Source organism: Eleutherodactylus coqui, chromosome 6 (assembly GCF_035609145.1).
Source record: "Eleutherodactylus coqui strain aEleCoq1 chromosome 6, aEleCoq1.hap1, whole genome shotgun sequence".
NCBI classification, from domain to species: Eukaryota; Metazoa; Chordata; class Amphibia; order Anura; family Eleutherodactylidae; genus Eleutherodactylus; species Eleutherodactylus coqui.
Window position 1 is genome coordinate 220053736 of NC_089842.1, and position 19283 is coordinate 220073018.

The 19283-nt window shown below is 44.8% G+C and overlaps 1 protein-coding gene across 1 annotated transcript; it reads right to left on the minus strand.

The window, feature by feature from the left end:
- Positions 1–427: 427 nt before the first annotated feature.
- On the minus strand, positions 428–18383 carry LOC136633248 (uncharacterized). The gene is made up of 3 exons (XM_066608833.1): positions 18273–18383; positions 10960–11113; positions 428–7431 (listed from the first exon to the last, which is right to left on the minus strand). Exons 2-3 carry the CDS (start codon positions 11095–11097, stop codon positions 598–600), a joined length of 6972 nt encoding a protein of 2323 aa, XP_066464930.1. The 5' UTR covers positions 11098–11113; positions 18273–18383; the 3' UTR covers positions 428–597.
- Positions 18384–19283: the final 900 nt, after the last annotated feature.

A 19283-nucleotide genomic window follows, 5' to 3' on the forward strand; every position in this document is an offset into this window, starting at 1 on the left:
TATTCTATGTGCTTAAAATGATGCGAAATAAAGAATAATGGATACTCACCTACTCCACCCTCTCCCAATCCAGCGCTGCGGCCACCCGCCACTCCGAAGAAGAAGGGCGGAATAATGACAGCCGAAGTCTGTGAGTGGCTGAGTGATCACATGCACAATGAATGCTACATGACCGCCGCTGGTTCTCCCAGGTTCAGAGACGCAGGAACCAGGCGTGCAGCATCCATTTTTCCTTTATTTCACACCATTTTAAGCACATACCCCTTTAAAGCCTGTGATTTCTTCTTCCGCCTCCCACAATGATTGACAAATCTGCATGTATACACTCATACAAGGAATGCTGTCAATCAGCAGAATGTGGGCGGAGAAAGCAGGACTCATAGGCGTTCTCTAGTAGTAGGTAAAGCAGGACTCACAGGTTTATATATTTTGGTTGATTGATGGATGTTCCTATCATTTGAAAAGGCTTTTACTCTCCAAAGAGAGGGGGAAATGTCAATATAACAGTGCCCAAGGTATTATTTGTATTGTAGAGTGGGGATTAATTCACCTCTAGGCAACATCAGGTTTATTTTTTGCCTGAACCTCCTGGTCCGATTACTTCCATGGCCACTTAAAGCCTTTCTGGGCAGGCTTCAGCTTTTCTTGCTGTGTGGGGCTTGTTTGTCCTGATGAGCCCATTCCAGAAGAAAGAGGTTGTTGTTGTAAATCTTCTGGTTTCAGTGGAGCTTCTGGATGAGGATCTGGCTGCATTGACTCTGTGGTGGTATTTTGGCCAAGGCTGCGATTTCTGATTAGTTTTGGAGACTGCTGAGAGAGGACATATAGGGGATTGTCTGACCAAGATGCATCTTTCTTTTGTTGTTCCACTGTGTAAGTTTCGGTAGTTGCTACAGAATCCCTTGGTACCGAATGCTGTTCTGTTTGCATTGACCATGATGAGGTTGTGTGCTGCGCTGTGTGTTGTGTGTCTCTAGGAGACTGGTGAGAGCTAGAGGATGAAGCTAAGCCATGCCACTGCCAGTTATCAGTGTGTTTCTCTGCCTTTTGATACATTTGATTGTATAGGTCATCTTTTAGGTCTTTCTCTCCTTGAAAGACATTAGAATCCCAGACATGGTGAGCAGGCTGATCACCTTGTGTGTGATAAGAATAGCGCACCTCACTATGGGTGACTTGACTTTGGGGCACATTTTGAGGTAGCCCAAGGCCTTGACTTGATGTTTGTTCAAAGTATGAATAGTATTTCTGAGGGCTCTGGTCAGCTGGAGATGACCTGCCAACAGTCTCTTGGGTTCTCTGTGTTGTCTGTTCTGAGTCTTGTTTCGTGGTTAAGTCTTGTTTCGGGGTTAAGTCCTGGATTTGGGTTGTGTTTTCTCTCTTAGCTGTTTCTTGTTTAGGGGTCGAGTCTTGTTTCGGAGTTGAGTCTTGTTTCAGGGTCGAGTCTTGTTTCGGGGTCGAGTCTTGTTTCGGGGTCGAGTCTTGTTTCGGGGTCGAGTCTTGTTTTGGGGTTGAGTTTTGTTTCGGGGTTGAGTCTTGTTTTGGGGTTGAGTCTTGTTTCATGGTTAGGTCTCGTTTCTGTCTTGAGTCCTGGATTTGCATTGTGTTTTCTCTCTGAGTTGGTTCTTGTTTTGGGGTTGAGTCCTGGATTTGGGTTGTGTTTTCACTCTGAGTTGGTTCTTGTTTTGGGGTTGAGTCTTGGTTCGGGGTTGAGTCTTGCTTCAGGGTTGAGTCTTGTTTTGGGGTTGAGTCTTGTTTCAGGGTTGAGCATTGTTTCGGGGTTGAGTCTTGTTTTGGGGTTGAGCCTTGGTTCTGGGTTGAGTCTTGGTTCGGGGTTGAGTCTTGTTTTGGGGTTGAGTCTTGTTTGGGGGTTGAGCATTGTTTTGGGGTTGAGTCTTGTTTTGGGGTGGAGTCTTGTTTTGGGGTGGAGTCTTGTTTTGGGGTTGAGTCTTGTTTCAGGATTGAGCATTGTTTCGGGGTTGAGTCTTGTTTTGGGGTTGAGTCTTGTTTCGGGGTTAGGTCTCGTTTCTGTCTTGAGTCCTGGATTTGGGTTGTGTTTTCTCTCTGAGATGGTTCTTGTTTCAGGGCTGGGTCTTGCTTTGGGGTTAAGTCCTGGATTTGGGTTGTGTTTTCTCTCTTAGTTGTTTCTTGTTTAGAGGTTGAGTCTTGTTTGGGAGTTGAGTCTTGTTTCAGGGTCGAGTCTTGTTTCAGGGTCAAGTCTTGTTTTGGAATTGAGCATTGTTTTGGGGTTGAGTCTTGTTTCGGGGTTGAGTCTTGGTTCAGGGTTGAGTCTTGGTTCGGGGTTGAGTCTTGGTTCAGGATTGAGCATTGTTTCGGGGTTGAGTCTTGTTTCGGGGTTGAGTCTTGTTTTGGGGTTGAGTCTTGTTTTGGGGTTGAGTCTTGTTTTGGGGTTGAGTCTTGGTTCGGGGTTAAGTCTTGGTTCGGGGTTGAGTCTTGTTTCGGGATTGAGCATTGTTTTGGGGTTGAGTCTTGTTTTGGGGTTAGGTCTCGTTTCTGTCTTGAGTCCTGGATTTGGGTTGTGTTTTCTCTCTTAGTTGTTTCTTGTTTAGGGGTTGAGTCTTGTTTCGGGGTTGAGTCTTGTTTCAGGGTCGAGTCTTGTTTGAGGGTCGAGTCTTGTTTCGGGGTCGAGTCTTGTTTCGGGGGCGAGTCTTGTTTCGGGGGCGAGTCTTGGTCCGGGGTTGAATCTTGGTTCGGGGTTGAGTCTTGTTTCAGGATTGAGCATTGTTTTGGGGTTGAGTCTTGTTTCGGGGTTGAGTCTTGTTTCGGGGTTGAGTCTTGTTTTGGGTTTGGGACTTGTTTTGGGATTGAGCATTCTTTTGGGGTTGAGTCTTGGTTCAGGGTTGAGTCTTGGTTCGGGGTTGAGTCTTGGTTCGGGGTTGAGTCTTGGTTCGGGGTTGAGTCTTGTTTCAGGATTGAGCATTGTTTCGGGATTGAGCATTGTTTTGGGGTTGAGTCTTGTTTCATGGTTGAGTCTTGTTTCGGGGTTGAGTCTTGTTTTGGGGTTAGGTCTCGTTTCTGTCTTGAGTCCTGGATTTGGCTTGTGTTTTCTCTCTTAGTTGTTTCTTGTTTCGGGGTTGAGTCTTGTTTCGGGGTCGAGTCTTGTTTCAGGGTTGAGTCTTGTTTTGGGGTCGAGTCTTGTTTCGGGGTCGAGTCTTGTTTCGGGGGCAAGTCTTGTTTCGGGGGCGAGTCTTGTTTCGGGGGCGAGTCCTGTTTCGTGGGCGAGTCTTGTGTTAGGGTCGAGTCTTGTTTCGGGGTTAAGTCTTGTTTCGGGGTTGAGTCTTGTTTTGGGGTTGAGTCTTGTTTCGGGATTGAGCATTGTTTCGGGGTTGAGTCTTGTTTTGGGACCGAGTCTTGCTTTGGGGCCGAGTCTTGTTTCGGGGTTGAGTCTTGTTTCGGGGTTGAGTCTTGTTTCGGAGTTGGTTCTTGTTTCGGAGTTGAGTCTTGTTTCGGAGTTGAGTCTTGTTTCAGAGTTGAGTCCTGTTTCAGAGTTGAGTCCTTTTTCAGAGTTGAGTCTTGTTTCGGAGTTGAGTCTTGTTTCGAAGTTGAGTCTTGTTTCGGAGTTGAGTCTTGTTTCGGAGTTGAGTCCTGTTTCGGAGTTGAGTCCTGTTTCGGAGTTGAGTCCTGTTTCGGAGTTGAGTCCTGTTTCGGGGTTATGTCTCGTTTCTGTCTTGAGTCCTGGATTTGTGTTGTGTTTTCTCTCTGAGTTGGTTCATGTTTCGGGGTTAAGTCTTCTTTCTGATTTGAGCATTGTTTGGGAGTTGAGTCTTGTTTCAGGGTCGAGTCTTGTTTCAGGGTCAAGTCTTGTTTTGGAATTGAGCATTGTTTTGGGGTTGAGTCTTGCTTCGGGGTTGAGTCTTGGTTCAGGGTTGAGTCTTGGTTCGGGGTTGAGTCTTGTTTCGGAGTCGAGTCTTGTTTCGGAGTCGAGTCTTGTTTCGGAGTCGAGTCCTGTTTCGGAGTCGAGTCCTGTTTCGGAGTCGAGTCCTGTTTCAGAGTTGAGTCCTGTTTCGGGGTTGAGTCCTGTTTCGGGGTTATGTCTCGTTTCTGTCTTGAGTCCTGGATTTGTGTTGTGTTTTCTCTCTGAGTTGGTTCATGTTTCGGGGTTAAGTCTTGTTTCTGAGTTGAGCATTGTTTTGCAGTTGAGTCTTGTTTCGGGGTTGAGTCTTGTTTCGGGGTCGAGTCTTGTTTCGGGGTCGAGTCTTGTTTCGGGGTCGAGTCTTGTTTCGGGCTTGAGTCTTGTTTCAGGGTTAGGTCTCGTTTCTGTCTTGAGTCTTGGATTTGGGTTGTGTTTTCTCTCTGAGGTATTTCTTGTTTCGGGGTGGAGTCCTGGATTTGAATTGTGTTTTCTCTCTGAGTTGGTTCTTGTTTAGGGGTTGAGTCTTGTTTAGGGGTTGAGTCTTGTTTCGGGGTTAAGTCTTGTTTCTGAGTTGAGCATTGTTTCGGAGTTGAGTCTTGTTTCGGGGTCGAGTCTTGTTTCGGGGTCGAGTCTTGTTTCGGGGTCGAGTCTTGTTTCGGGGTCGAGTCTTGTTTCGGGGTTGAGTCTTGTTTCGGGGTTGAGTCTTGTTTCGGGGTTGAGTCTTGTTTTGGGGTTGAGTCTTGTTTCAGGGTTAGGTCTCGTTTCGGTCTTGAGTCTTGGATTTGGGTTGTGTTTTCTCTCTGCGGTGGTTCTTGTTTCGGGGTTGAGTCCTGAAGTTGAAGTGTGTTTTCTCTCTGAGTTGGTTCTTGTTTAGGGGTTGAGTCTTGTTTTGGGTCTAAGTCTTGCTTCGGGGTTAAGTCTTGTTTCTGAGTTGAGCATTGTTTCGGAGTTGAGTCTAGTTTCGGGAATAAGTCCGGTTTTTGTACTGAGTCTTGTTTCAGGGTTAAGCCTTGTTTCAGGGTTAAGCCTTGTTTCGGAGTTGAGTCTTGTTTCGGAGTTGAGTCTTGTTTCGGAGTTGAGTCTTGTTTCGGAGTTGAGTCTTGTTTCGGAGTTGAGTCTTGTTTCGGAGTTGAGTCTTGTTTCGGAGTTGAGTCTTGTTTCGGAGTTGAGTCTTGTTTCGGAGTCGAGTCTTGTTTCGGAGTCGAGTCTTGTTTTGGAGTCGAGTCTTGTTTTGGAGTCGAGTCTTGTTTTGGAGTCGAGTCTTGTTTTGGAGTCGAGTCTTGTTTTGGAGTCGAGTTTTGTTTTGGAATCGAGTCTTGTTTTGGAGTCGAGTCCTGTTTCGGAGTTGAGTCCTGTTTCGGGGTTGAGTCCTGTTTCAGGGTTATGTCTCGTTTGGGTCTTGAGTCTTGGATTTGGGTTGTGTTTTCTCTCTGCGGTGGTTCTTGTTTCGGGGTTGAGTCCTGAAGTTGAAGTGTGTTTTCTCTCTGAGTTGGTTCTTGTTTAGGGCTTGAGTCTTGTTTTGGGTCTAAGTCTTGTTTCGGGGTTAAGTCTTGTTTCTGAGTTGAGCATTGTTTCGGAGTTGGGTCTTGTTTCAGGGTTGAGTCTTGTTTCAGGGTTAAGTCTTGTTTTGGGGTTGAGTCTTGTTTTGGGGTTGAGTCTTGTTTTGGGGCCGAGTCTTGCTTTGGGGCCGAGTCTTGCTTTGGGGCCGAGTCTTGTTTCGGGGCCGAGTCTTGTTTCGGGGTTGAGTCTTGTTTCGGGGTTGAGTCTTGTTTCGGGGTTGAGTCTTGTTTCGGGGTTGAGTCTTGTTTCGGGGTTGAGTCTTGTTTTGGGGTTGAGTCTTGTTTCAGGGTTGAGTCTTGTTTCAGGGTTGAGTCTTGTTTCGGGGTTGAATCCTGTTTAGCGGTTGAGTCTTGTTTCGGGGTTGAGTCTTGTTTCATGGTTAGGTCTCGTTTCTGTCTTGAGTCCTGCATTTGGGTTGTGTTTTCTCTCTGAGTTGAGTCTTGTTTCGGGGTTGAACATTGTTTCGGAGTTGAGCATTGTTTCGGAGTTGAGTCTTGTTTCGGAGTTGAGTCTTGTTTCGGAGTTGAGTCTTGTTTCGGAGTTGAGTCTTGTTTTGGAGTTGAGTCTTGTTTCGGAGTTGAGTCTTGTTTCAGGGCTGAGCATTGTTTCAGAAATGAGTCTTGTTTTGGGGTTGAGTCTTGCTTTGGGGTTGAGTCTTGTTTTGGGGTTGAGTCTTGCTTTGTGGTTGAGTCTTGTTTTGGGGTTGAGTCTTGTTTCGGAGTTGAGTCTTGTTTCGGGGTTGAGTCTTGTTTCGGGGTTGAGTCTTGTTTCGGGGTTGAGTCTTGTTTCGGGGCTAGGTCTCGTTTCTGTCTTGAGTCCTGGATTTGGGTTGTGTTTTCTCTCTGAGTTGGTTCTTGTTTTGGGGTTGAGTCTTGTTTTGGGGTTGAGTCTTGTTTTGGGGTTGAGTTTTCTTTTGGGGCTGAGTCTTGTTTCGGGGTTGAGTCTTGTTTCGGGGTTGAGTCCTGGATTTGGGTTGTGTTTTCTCCCTGAGTTGGTTCTTGTTTCAGGGTTGAGTCTTGTTTCGGGGTTGAGTCTTGTTTCGGGGTTGAGTCCTGGATTTGAGTTGTTTTTTCTCTCTGAGTTGGTTCTTGTTTCGGGGTTGAGCCTTGTTTCTGAATTGAGCATTGTTTCAGAGTTAAGTCTTGTTTTGGGGTTGAGACTTGTTTCGGGGTTGAGTCTTGTTTCGGGGTTGAGTCTTGTTTCGGGGTTGAGTCTTGTTTCGGGGTTAGGTCTCGTTTCTGTCTTGAGTCCTGGATTTGGGTTGTGTTTTCTCTCTGAGTTGGTTCTTGTTTCGGGGTTGAGTCTTGTTTTGGTGTTGAATCTTGTTTTGGGGTTGAGTCTTGTTTCGGGGTGGAGTCCTGGATTTGGGTCGTGTTTTCCCCCTGAGTTGGTTCTTGTTTTTGTGTCATGTCTTGTTTCTGGGTTAGGTGAGGTCTCCAAGTCAGGTCTGGTGTCTGTATATTATCTTGTTTCTGAGTTGAGCACTGTTTGTGGGCTAGGTCATCTTTTTGGCTTTCTTCTTGTTTCTGGGTTAGTTCTCGTTTTTGAATTGACTTCGAGATCAGGGTGGTGTCTTCTTCCTGATTTTGTTTTTGTTTATTGACTGAGTCTTGTTTTTCAGTCTGTTCTTCATGATGAGTTGATTTTTTTTTCAGAGTTGAGTCTTGTTTCTCGATTGGTTCCTGTTTCTGGGATGAGTCCTTTTTGTGGGTTGGGTCTTCTTTCTGAGTTGATTCTTGTTTTTGGGTTGACGCTGTTGTCTGTGTTTGATCTTGTTTTTGGCTTGATTCAGATGTTGTTGAGGATGTAGATGATTCTGGCAACAAACCTTCTTGTGATGCGCATATCTGACAACCTTTCTTGGACTGCAGAGCTTCAAAATAAGCTACAGCGACTTTGGCTATCAATTCTAGAAATTCTTTAAAGTCCACAACGCCATCACTGTTTTGATCAAGGGCATGTAGTATTACTTCAATTGTGTGTGGGTTTTCAGAATCCTAAAGGAAAACAAATAATGACCAAATTATAGACAGCTCCAATTATGAATAAAGTAAACTATGTACAATTTAATTGTTCTCTTATGTCCTTTAGGATTTGTTGTCACGTATGATCTTTGCTTTACAAAATATGTAACAAGTTTTTTACATCTGTGTTAAATTAGCAGGTATTAAGTCCTTCATATGTTGTGTTTTTTTTATGGTGGGTTTGGAGTTTCAGCTCTAAGTCTGGCCTCCATATTGGTTAAAGGAGTTTTCCAGCGCTTCTTCCGTCTACCCAATCTCACATTAGGTATATAGAGAAATGCTGCTGGGCAGAAGAGACGCTGAGACAATTGTCTAATTCCTGCCATGTGTTGTGCACCTTTCCTGTTCTAACAAGTCATATGCTTGGTACTTGTCAGATGTTGGTTGGTCAGATGTGTTGGAAGAAAGAGTCACTGGACAACCTCTTAACCCCTCTCTGCCCCAGGACATAAATCTAAGTCTTGGATGGGAAGCAATTACAGTGAATAGGTGTACATTTATGCCCTTTGGATAGTGCAGACTCAGAAGCTGAGCCTGTACCATCGGCTGCAGGAGACATCTGTTAACCCCTTATATGACAAACTCTAAAATGACTAAATGTTAAAGTCCACCTCACCGTGATTGTTTTGATAAAAGGCATGCAGTATTGCTTCAATGGTGTGGGGGTCATTGGCCCTCTACCATGTAATTGTGGAGAGCTGATGGGTTGTCATGGCAACCAGATGCTGGACAATGGTTTCTGGGTCTGCCATGGCCTGTGAGCTCTATGAATAGCGATAATGCATATTATTCTAGTGATCATAGCATCACAGGTTCAAGTCCTCTACAGGGACATAAAAATGTGAATTAAAAAAACAATAAAAATAGTTTAGTTTTTTTTTAAAGTATAAATCTAGCAAAAAAAACAAACTTTTTGCGGCGCTTTCCCCTTTTTGTTTCTTAAAAAAAGGTTATTAAAACCCACACTTGGTATTGTCGCATCCATATTGACCTGTACAGTAAATTGAATCTAAACTTTTTATCCTGCACGACAAATGCTTTTAAAAAAAAGCACAAAAAATGACCCATTATGCTGTTTTTGGTCATTTCGCCACCCTAAAAAATGCAATATAACTGATAAAAAAAAACATATGTACTCCAAAATCTTGCCAATAAAAACTGCAGCTCGTCACTCAAAGAAAAGCCCTCACAGACTTCCGTTCATGGAAAATAAAAAAAGTTATGGGACTTTAAATGCAGCGATACAAAAAAAAAAATCCAAAAAAGGGTTATTGTGCAAAAGTTGGAAAAACCTAAAAAAATATAATTCTGGTATTGTTGTAGTTGTACTGAAAATGTATCATGTCATCTATGCCGCATGACTAATGGTGTAAAAAAATGGCAGAATGGATGTGTTTATTTTCTCCCTGTCCTCAAAAAAATGACAGGCCTTAAATATGGTACCAATAAAAAGCACAGCTTCGTACGTTCGTGTCAATGGAAAAATAAAAAAGTTATGGCTTTTGAAAACTGGTGATGAAAAAAAACTAAAATTGCGAAGTGTTTAGGGACAAAATAAGCTGCGTCACTAAGGGGTTAACCCTTTGCAATCCAATTTTGGATTCAGGGTTTCCTAGGGGGCTTTCTCTTTCTACCATTACACAATGTCGCCATCTGCTGGCTAGAGCCAGTACTTCGGTATGGGACATGCTGAAGAGGCCCCAGACAACAGAGCGGCCAGTAATATACAGTAAGAATACCCTGTTGGACGTCTTCCGACATCAGAGCTGTACAGCCTTCAATCAGAATGTCTTCAGACGTCAGACAGTGGATTGGAAAGGGTTAAAGTCACTATATAATTCACTATATGCAACCTTTTTTAATGTTCTCGACGTCTTGGTTGCAAATGTTGGAACAGAGATGATCTCTGGCCTCACTGGATGGAAGTGTGTGTGCACCCTCCCTCTGCCTCCAGCTCCCATACTAATTGTGGGGTATGGGTGACAGCGCCCGTGCGTGACAGGCGTGCGGCCCCGATGGTACTATATATAGGGGTATGAACTATATGGAGTTCTGCTAAACCTCCCAGCAGAATGCCGGAGACATTTGTGGCCTAAATATAGAGAACGTCCCGTCGTAATGAGCCAGGAGTAGATATGTATGAAAGGTTGAACAGTTACACCCTATGAGAGCTACACCCAGCACAACCTGGAGACACCCAGAGAGCGGCAGAAAACACAAATATGTATGATTAACCACTGAGGCGCCAGCTGCTTCTCTATTAAGTTACTTCAATAATTAGATTTGTAGAATCTACACCCTTATGGTGACCCGCAGGCGACACCGATCACCCGCTCTGGCTAAAGAGGCTCATTCACGCGGGTGTTTGCCTATTCTGTTTTTTAGGGCACATACTCATGGCAATATTCACACATGCAAAAAAAAGCAGGAAGGCTCCATTGATTTCATACCTAAATATGCCATGAATATGCATGGATTAGGCCGTAGTCACTCGGCTGATACTCTTACGCCAGTTTGAGAAAAAGAAGACATTATTTGTAATGTCTGTATTTATATGTGCGATTTTGCTATCTTCTGGGTGATATCACGCATTATATCACCCATATCACGCATTATATCACCCATATCACGCATTATATCACCCATATCACGCATTATATCACCCATATCACCTATTATATCACCCATATCACGCATTATATCACCCATATCACGCATTATATCACCCATTATATCACCCATATCACGCATTATATCACCCATATCACGCATTATATCACCCATATCACCCATTATATCACCCATATCACGTATTATATCAGCCATACCACCCATTATTTTCTATCATGCAAGTGCGATTTTTATTTAACTTTTTTTTTTTGCATAAAAACCGCGTGTGGCACTCACATGGGCAAAGACGCCATGGGTTGTTCTCTCAAAACACTTCACAAGTGCAGGATGAATCGCAGGTTTCCAAGCAGAATATCAGTCCGATATCATCCTTGTCCCTGAGAATACAGCCTTAGGGCTCTTTCACATAGGCGCTGCGATTTTCGGCCGAGGCGGGAGCGTAGCAGAGCTAGTCGCGAACGACCTGAACGGATGCATTGGCATCCAAAGCTTCAGATGGTCGCGGTTCTCTGCCAGTGTTTTATCGGGCAAAATCGCCACGACAAGACGCTTGTGTGAAACTAGTCTCATGCATATCCACTGCGTATTTACGCGCTGCCATTGATTTAATGGGCTATTTTAGTCCGTAGTACCGACAGGACATGCTGCCATATTTTCATGCGCATAAAAAGCGCGGGTCTGAGTACCTCGGTGCAAATCAATGGGGTTTCAGGTCTCCGTATTATGTGCATAAAAAACATGTATAACACTGTGTGAAAATACACCTGTGAGAATGAGGCCCTGTAGTAAGAAGAACAGCTCTGCAGCACAAACTGCAGCTTCCTGTGAAGTGAAACACTGGAGCATTATAGTATTGATGTCACTTCTCACCTCAATCACTTCTGCAAACTGTGTCTGGATGAGGTTTTTGAATTCTGCTATGTCCAGCGTATCACAGGGGGCGCTGTGGGAGCTGTAACTGTGGAAGGTGTCGATGATCTTGCGAATGGCGGTCAGGATGTTGGCCATGACTGCTGGTCGGGCACTGTAAGATGAAAGAAAGAATATTGTTAGAATACTTAGGAGCACGTGATGTCACCACCAGGGTGCGCTCTATGCAGTATCGCACATTACATTTCTCCAGTCAGCAGCGCCCCCGGTGTTACAGTGGCGGCATTACAATGATACATGTTTACAATGATACATTGCCCACAAAGTGGGCAAATCCATTTCAATGTATAAACACCGACTTTGTCCTTGATTATAAACAGGCGAGATGCTCCCAATTAAAGCATCCCTCTTAAAGGGGAAGCTCGCCTACAACAACCAAAGATGGACATTGTGATCAGCAGTTGTGCAGCAGATAAGAGCGGTATATGGGGTTCCTCATAGCAAAGATGCGAATGGGAAGCCCTTCAGGTTGGCGCAGGAGGGCTTGGTGTTTGACAACCTCCAAACCACTTGAGGGTAATATGGGAGACAGACGCTGAGGGGATATTAACCGCTTTAGGACCGCCGAATGACTATGAACGTTCTGCAGTTGTCAAGCAAGGCCAAGTCCGCTCCATAGCTGCCGGCTAACAGCGTTCTGATAGCTGCCGCGGTCAGAGTTAGCTCAGATCACGACAGTTAACTCTTTAGGTGCTGTAGTCAATGCTGACCGCACCTCTAAACAGTCAGCAGCAGGGGGACCTCTTCCTGCACCACATACGCACCCCCTACAGTGCGATTGGCTAATATGGCAGCCCAAAGCCCACTGAACACTCACAGGGCTATCACATATAGATGCTTCACATATAGATGCTTATCAAGCCCTGCCTGATGCAACATCAAAAATCACTATATACTGCAATACTGAACTATTGCAGTATATAGTACAAAAGATGAAATAATCACAAGTTCCAAATCCTGTGGGGACTGAAAAATGGAAAAGATTTAATAATAATTTTTTAAAATCAAATATTTTAATTGAAATTGTAATAAATACACCAAATTTTGTAATCTAAACTGCAACGCAGTTCTAAACAGGGTTCTAAACAACCCAACCCGCCTCCCTCCCCCCTTGCAAAGAGGAAAGAAATAAAGTACATCCCAATATAAGTCATCATAGTTTACACAATAGGTGGTAAGTATAAATATTCTCCTTTTACAGTAGTACAAAACACATTGACCTCCACAGACACAGTAACTATTTCTACGTCTAGTTTTACCGGAGGAGTAACAATATTCTGCTTCCAACTAACACAGTAGAGGCCAAACCAGAGTTGTCAATCCATGTGGACCAAAGTCCCCCAACTTCTTTACAGCTCCCCCTCTTAGATCTAGATTAGAGATGAGCGAACCTACTCGGCCACGCCCCTTTTTCACCCGAGCGCCGCGATTTTCGAGTACTTCCGTACTCGGGCGGAAAGATTCGGGGGGCGCCGTGGGTGAGTGGGGGGTTGCAGCGGGGAGTGGGGGGGAGAGAGAGAGGGCTCCCCCCTGTTACCCACTGCTACCGCCACGCCTTCCCCCGCCCCCCGGTGCCCCCTGAATCTTTTCACCCGAGTACGGAAGTATTCGAAAATCGCGGTGCTCGATCGAGTAACTACTCGAAACGAGTATACTCGCTGATCTCTAATCTAGATGCTTTTCTGTGTCCACGAGCCATTTACCTTTATCTATAACTTCTCTGTTTGTGGTCTTGTTTCCATTTTTGAAGTCAAAAATAGTCTAGTCACTGCTGAAGAGGGCAAATTTTCTACATAACCGAGTATACATACACAAGGGGTTAAAGGGATAGCTATATACACAATTTATAAGATCAGTTACTCCCATCCTTGGCACACGGTACTTAACGCAACAGAACGTAAAGATACCTCTTGTGGACGGCAGTGGCTCAGAAGTGAGCGCCACCATCCTAGCGTGTTTCCCCAATAATCAATGATGTCATTTATTGAATGGCTGTGATTGGTTAATCGAGTGCCGGCTTTCATTGGCTGATGTGGCACTTGATTAACCAATCAGAACATTACCTTGCTAGAGGTGGAGTATTCAAGCCCTGCTACCAGAAAGAACTGCTCTGTAGGCGTGCCACAGAAGCCTGCAGCAGCAACGGAGACCAAGAGACCTGAACGCTGACTGCTAGGTAAGTATTATAAAACACCCCCCAAAAAATAAGTCACTGTGCCTCTTTTGAGGAATAAATTAATATAAGACAGTGTCTTATTCTCAGGGAAACACAGTGGCTGTAACTGACAGCTGCCCTCCCGCTGGATTAGTGAGAATACTGGTCTCCGCTGTTAACCCTTTAATGCTGCCCCTTAATCAATGTACATTGCAGCAAGTAAAGGGTTCACATCCCTCTGTGATGTCAGCAGCCCTCTGCTATGTAATGTTGGAGGGCTGCTGGGTTACTATGGCAACCAGACACAAGACAATGAGCCTGCCATGGCCTGTGATCACTATTGTAGGTAATAATATATTGCAGTACAGAAGTACTACAGTGTATTATCAGAGCAATCATAGCATCACAGGTTCTAGGCCCCTACAGGGAAATAAAAAATGTTAAAAAAAAATATTAAAAAAAAAAAGCATCTAATAAAATAGTAACTAAAAGACCCTTTTTTGTGCACTTTTTGTGTATTAAAAAACAACATATATTTGGTATGTGGCACTGTAGCGAACCATACAATGAATTGAACATACTATTTTTCCTAGATGGCAAAACTGTAAAAACTAAAAAAACAGAGCCAAAATATTTATTTTGTTCATTTTGCTTTCCAAAAAAACCCCAATAAAAGTACCCCCAAAGGTTCTGGACCACGAAAGTCAGACAGCAAGTATTGGTGTAATGTTATATAAGACTGTTTCATCTCTCAGCCTCTTCTACCATAGTCAGAATTTGTTAATTGGTCCCTTATAGAGGGGGAGGGGTGGAGGGTTGGTGTTTATTACTGGGAAGTTTCGTGAAGTGCCTTTAAATGTGAGATAGTACAAGGGAGCTGATTCTTTAAGGCCGTGGTTGGGAAGTGGAAGCAGCTTATTGGCGGGCGGGGTGTGGATAGTTCTGGTATCCGAAGTGCGGTGCGCAAAAGTCGGAGGGAGAACTGACCCTTACCGGCCACCAGCTGGGAGACTTACAGGAGGCCTAAAGAAAAGCCGGATCCCTGCATTCTGCCATTCGTATAGAGTCGATCCGGCACCTTTGGCTCCACCACCATAAAAGCCATGTTAGTGCCAATGGCGAAAACAAGTTTCAGGACAGCCTGTGTGAGTAGAGCCGATGTCGGGAGACTTTGTGTCTGACCTCCAGGCTGAAACTCCCCTGTGTCCTGATTTACAATAACCTGCACTTCAATCAAAGTACAAAGATAGTGCCCCCCTTAGTGACCCCAGTAGTAATTGTGGCCACAGTAGTAATAGAGACCCCCTTAGTCGCCCCAGTAGTAATAGTGCTCCCCTAATTTGCCACAGTAGTAACAGTGATCATCATAGTAGTCCCATTAATAATAGTGCGTCCCCTATTGGCCTCTGGCCAGGACAATGTCTCCAGACATTCCACTCCCCCAGCCTGTAATTTGATGCTTAGTCTGTGACCGCTGACCTCTCCCCTAAGCGTCTACGCTGTGTACAGGATGGCGCATGCAGACACCGGGGGGGGGGGGGGGAAGAGGTAAGCAGTCGCAGTCTGTACTGCTGCCACCGGATCCCTGCTACATCCTGCACAGTGAATTTGTAAAAAAAAAAGGATGGAATGCCGGAACTGTAAAAAAAAAAAAGTGATCAAAAAGATGTTTGCACCCCAAAATGGTAATAATAAAAACAACAGCTGACCCCCCAAAAAACGACCCCTTACACTAATTAATCAATGAAAAAATACAAAACCTACGGGTCTCAGAATATGGCGATGAAATTTTTGTTTTAGGAAACATTTAATTTACTTTTTAAAAGTTGAAAAACACTAAAAAACTGTATATTTGGTATGACTGTAACCGGCCCCCAGAACAAAGTGCATATGTCATTTTTACTGCACAGTGAACGCTGTAAAAACGAAATCCACCAAAAATGGCGCAGTTGCATTTTCTCCCCACTTAAAAATGTTTTCAGATTTTTCTATATATCATTAAAAAACACAACTTGTCCCACAAAATAAGCCCTCATACGACTACGTCAATGGGAAAAATCAAAAGTTATGGTGGGGACGAAAAAACGAAAATAAACAAGTGATCAATCTCTTGCCCTTAAGGAGTTAAAGGCGTAGTAACAGAACCACAAACTATCCCCAGGATAGCCGCAGAGAAGGGGATAACTTGCTGATTGGTGTGGGTCTCTCCACTGACACTCCCACCAATCCTGAGAATGGGGGTCCCATGTTACTTGTTGGGTCGCTTCTCCCCCGCAGTGACGTCAGCATGAGGGGATCACTGGCTGAGCCATTGGCGCTCCATTGATTTCAGTGGGGCTGACGGAAATACCCCAGTGCTTGCTGCTCAGCCATCTCCACAGTCCCATTGCAAGTGAATGGTATGTCAGCATGCTTGTGCAACCAGCGCTTCATGCAGTCTCCTCCTCGATGTGGGCGCAGTAGCCCCGTAGTGAGGAGGGAAGACACAGGACCCCTCTCGGGACATCAATGGGGGTCTCAGAGATCAGCCCCCCACCAATTAACAGGATATCCCCTATCCAGTGTATAGGGCATAGCATTTGATTCTTAACCTCTTCAATGTCCATGAGATCCTACTGACAGAAGGGGCGTTTTACGGCTGCATACAACATGTGTAATAAATATGCAACAGCTACAAACGCGGGACAAGCCCGACCCGGTTGTTCAGGACCACGAACAGCAGAGCATGAAGGGGTTAATCTACACAATGTTTCGGCAATGAAATGGTTAATGCTCTTTTGGGTTTTCTGTCAGTGCCTTGTGATTAATTATCAGCGGATATTATGAGAGATCGAGTGTCAGCTCTTCAGGATAGGGCATTCTGTTCCCATGTAACCTACCTACTGGGGTGTAACTCACCTTCCACTTATTCACAAAGGGTGTAACAAGCCTCCACCAGAAAGTAAGGCACATACAGGCCCTTCTCCAGCCGCCGGGGCAACTTATGTAATAGCATGAATAATGTAAGAAAGGCATTAGAATAACTGCTGTAATCTACTGACGGAAGAAGGTGGGGGAATGCCAACAGATGCAACCATATACAGTATACAGCAAGCTGATACAGGGGTAGTAAGATACAGTATACCGCAGGTATGGATGGATGATACGAAGATAATAAGATACACTATACAGAAGAGATGGATGATAGAGAGGTAGAGATGAGCGAACGTACTCGTTTCGAGTAATTACTCGATTGAGTACCGCTATTTTCGAGTACTTCAGTACTCGAGTGAAAAGATTCGGGGGGCGCCGGGGGGCGGGGGGAGGCGTGGCGGCGCAGGGGGTAGCAGCGGGGAGCAGGGGGGAGCCCTCTCTCTCTCCCTCTCCCCCCCACTCCCCACTGCAACCCCCAACACACCCACGGCGCCCCCCGAATCTCTTCGCCCGAGTACGGAAGTACTCGAAAATCGTGGTACTCGGTCGAAAAAGGGGCGTGGCCGAGTACGCTCGCTCATCTCTAGTAGTAACATCAGAGATGGATGATACGATGGTAATACTATTCAGTATGCAGCAGACATTGATGATACAGGAGTACCAAGATACAGTATATAGCAGATATGAATGATAAGGAGGTAATGAAATACAGCATACAGTAGAGATGGATGCATGATACAAAGATAATAAAATACACTATACAGTAGAGATGAATGATAAGGAGGTAATAAGATGCAGTATACAGGGGAGAGGAATGACAGGATAATCGGTCACATGGAAGGTGGAAATAAATCTAATATGATCTATACAGCAGATATAGATGCTAGGGTGGTAATAGGATACAATGTACAGCAGATATAGATGATAGGGAATTATTAAGATACAATATGCAGCAGATATGGAGGTAATAATATACAGTATACAGCAGATATGGATGACAGTTAATTAATAATATACAGTATGCAGCAGCTATAGATGATACAGATGTAATAAGATACAGTATACCGCAAAGAAGAATGACAGGATAATCGGTAGCATGGAAGGTGAAAATAAATCTGATATGATATATTCAGCAGATATGGATGATATGGAGGTAATAAGATACAGTATGCAGCAGATATGGATGACAGGTAATTAATAATATACGCTATACAGAAGATATAGATTATACAAAGGTAATAAGATACAGTATATAGCAGATATGGATGATAGTAAAGTCGTAAGATACAGTATATAGCAGACATGCATGATATTGAAGTAATAAGATACAGTATATAGCAGATATGGATGATAGGTAGTAACATGCAGTATACAGCAGAGATAGATGATACGATGGTAATACTATATAGTGCGCAGCAACATGCGGTTGTAAATGGATTTGGATAAGTTGGGGGCAGAAAAGTGGTAAATGTGGTGTAACACTGATAAATGGAAGGTTCTGCACATGGGCAGGAAATACATGTCACCATTACACATGGGAAACCACTGGGGAACACTGACATGGAAAAGAACTTGGGAGCATTATAACTGTAAGCTTAACTGGAGCAACCAGTGTCAGGCAGCTGCTGCCAAGGCAAATATGATCATGGGGGGCATCAGAAGAGGTCTAGGTGCGCATGATGAAAACATTGTTCTTCCTCTTTACAAGTCTCTGGTCAGACCACACATGGAATATTGTGAACAGTTCTGGACACCAGGACTCAAGAAGGACATATCAGAGCTTGAGCGGGTACAAAGGCGACAACTGACGTAACAAATGGAATGGGCGGACTACAATACCCAGAGAGGTTATAGGGCCGAGCTGCAATACCGGACACATCGATGGACAAGAGTGGCGCTGTTGCTGTATCTACAGCAGAGGCTTTCTTCTAATCTCATAATACGAGATAAAGCGATGAGGAGAATGGCGGCAGCTGAAAGCAAGTACTGAGGCGCCATACTCCTGATCTGCCGTGGTCTACACCTCTGTCCCCATCATCAGGGGCTGCGCGGCTGTCGCTGCCACTAAATGCTGCCATGCCGTGCTGCACAAATCCCTACAATGAACCCTCCCCATCATTACTACCACCTATGTGTCGCCAGGAGTGTGACAGGGGAGCCCTCATGACAGCAGCAGGTGAGTTACCTGTTCAGGTGAGCTGCAGATCTCCGTGCAGAGTCAGGTGAGCAGCAGGGAGAAGCAGAGATGTCGCAGTGCCGAGCAGGATGGGTGTCTTTATATTCTAGACATTGGAGGACCCAGGTGACACCCTGCACTCCACACCCTGCATGGACCCAGCTCCGTGCCTGACAGGCACACCCTCCATGAATAATTCTGTATCAGCACTACGCTCATACAGAAAGAACCCCATCACCTGCTGCAGACTGATCTGCCGAGGACCAGAGTCGTCACCTACAGGGGGCTCCAAACCTTTATTCTGCCTGAGGCAAAGTGTGAGATGGCGACTCCCCCCCCTAACCCTCCATCTCAACAAAAAAACACAGATTTTATGGGCATTAAAAACACCAATACACAAGATAACCAACATATATCTAAAGCATCGAGGCTTGTCTGAGATTACTGGCCCCAGTAGTAAGTGGCCCCCATAGTAATAGTGTCCCCAGTAGTGTACCCAATAAGGAGTGGCCCCCAGAGCGGCCCCAGTATTAATTGTGCCCCCAGTAGTAATAGTAACCACATAGCAGCACTAGTATTAATAGTGACCCCTACAGTGGCCCTAATAGTAGAAGTGATCCCCCATAGTGAACCTAGCATTATTACTGCCCGCCATAGTGACCGCAGTAATAATAGTGACCCCCAAAGTGGCCCCAGTAGTAATACTATATCCCATAGTGGACCCAGTAGTAATAGTGCCCTTCATAGTTGCCCCAGTATTAATAGTGGTCACAGAAGTAATAGTGACCTCCATCTGGCCCGAGTATTATTAGTATCCCCCATAGTGGCCCCTGTAGTAATAGTGGCCCCCATAGTAGCAAAAGAAGCAATAGTGTCCCCCCATGGGGCACCAATATTACTAGTGTTCCTTATAGTGGCCCCAGTAGTAATAGTGTCCCCCTTAGTGGCTACAGAAGTAATAGTGACCACCATGCAGCCCCACTATTATTAGTGTCCCCCATAGTGGCCCCTATAGTAAGT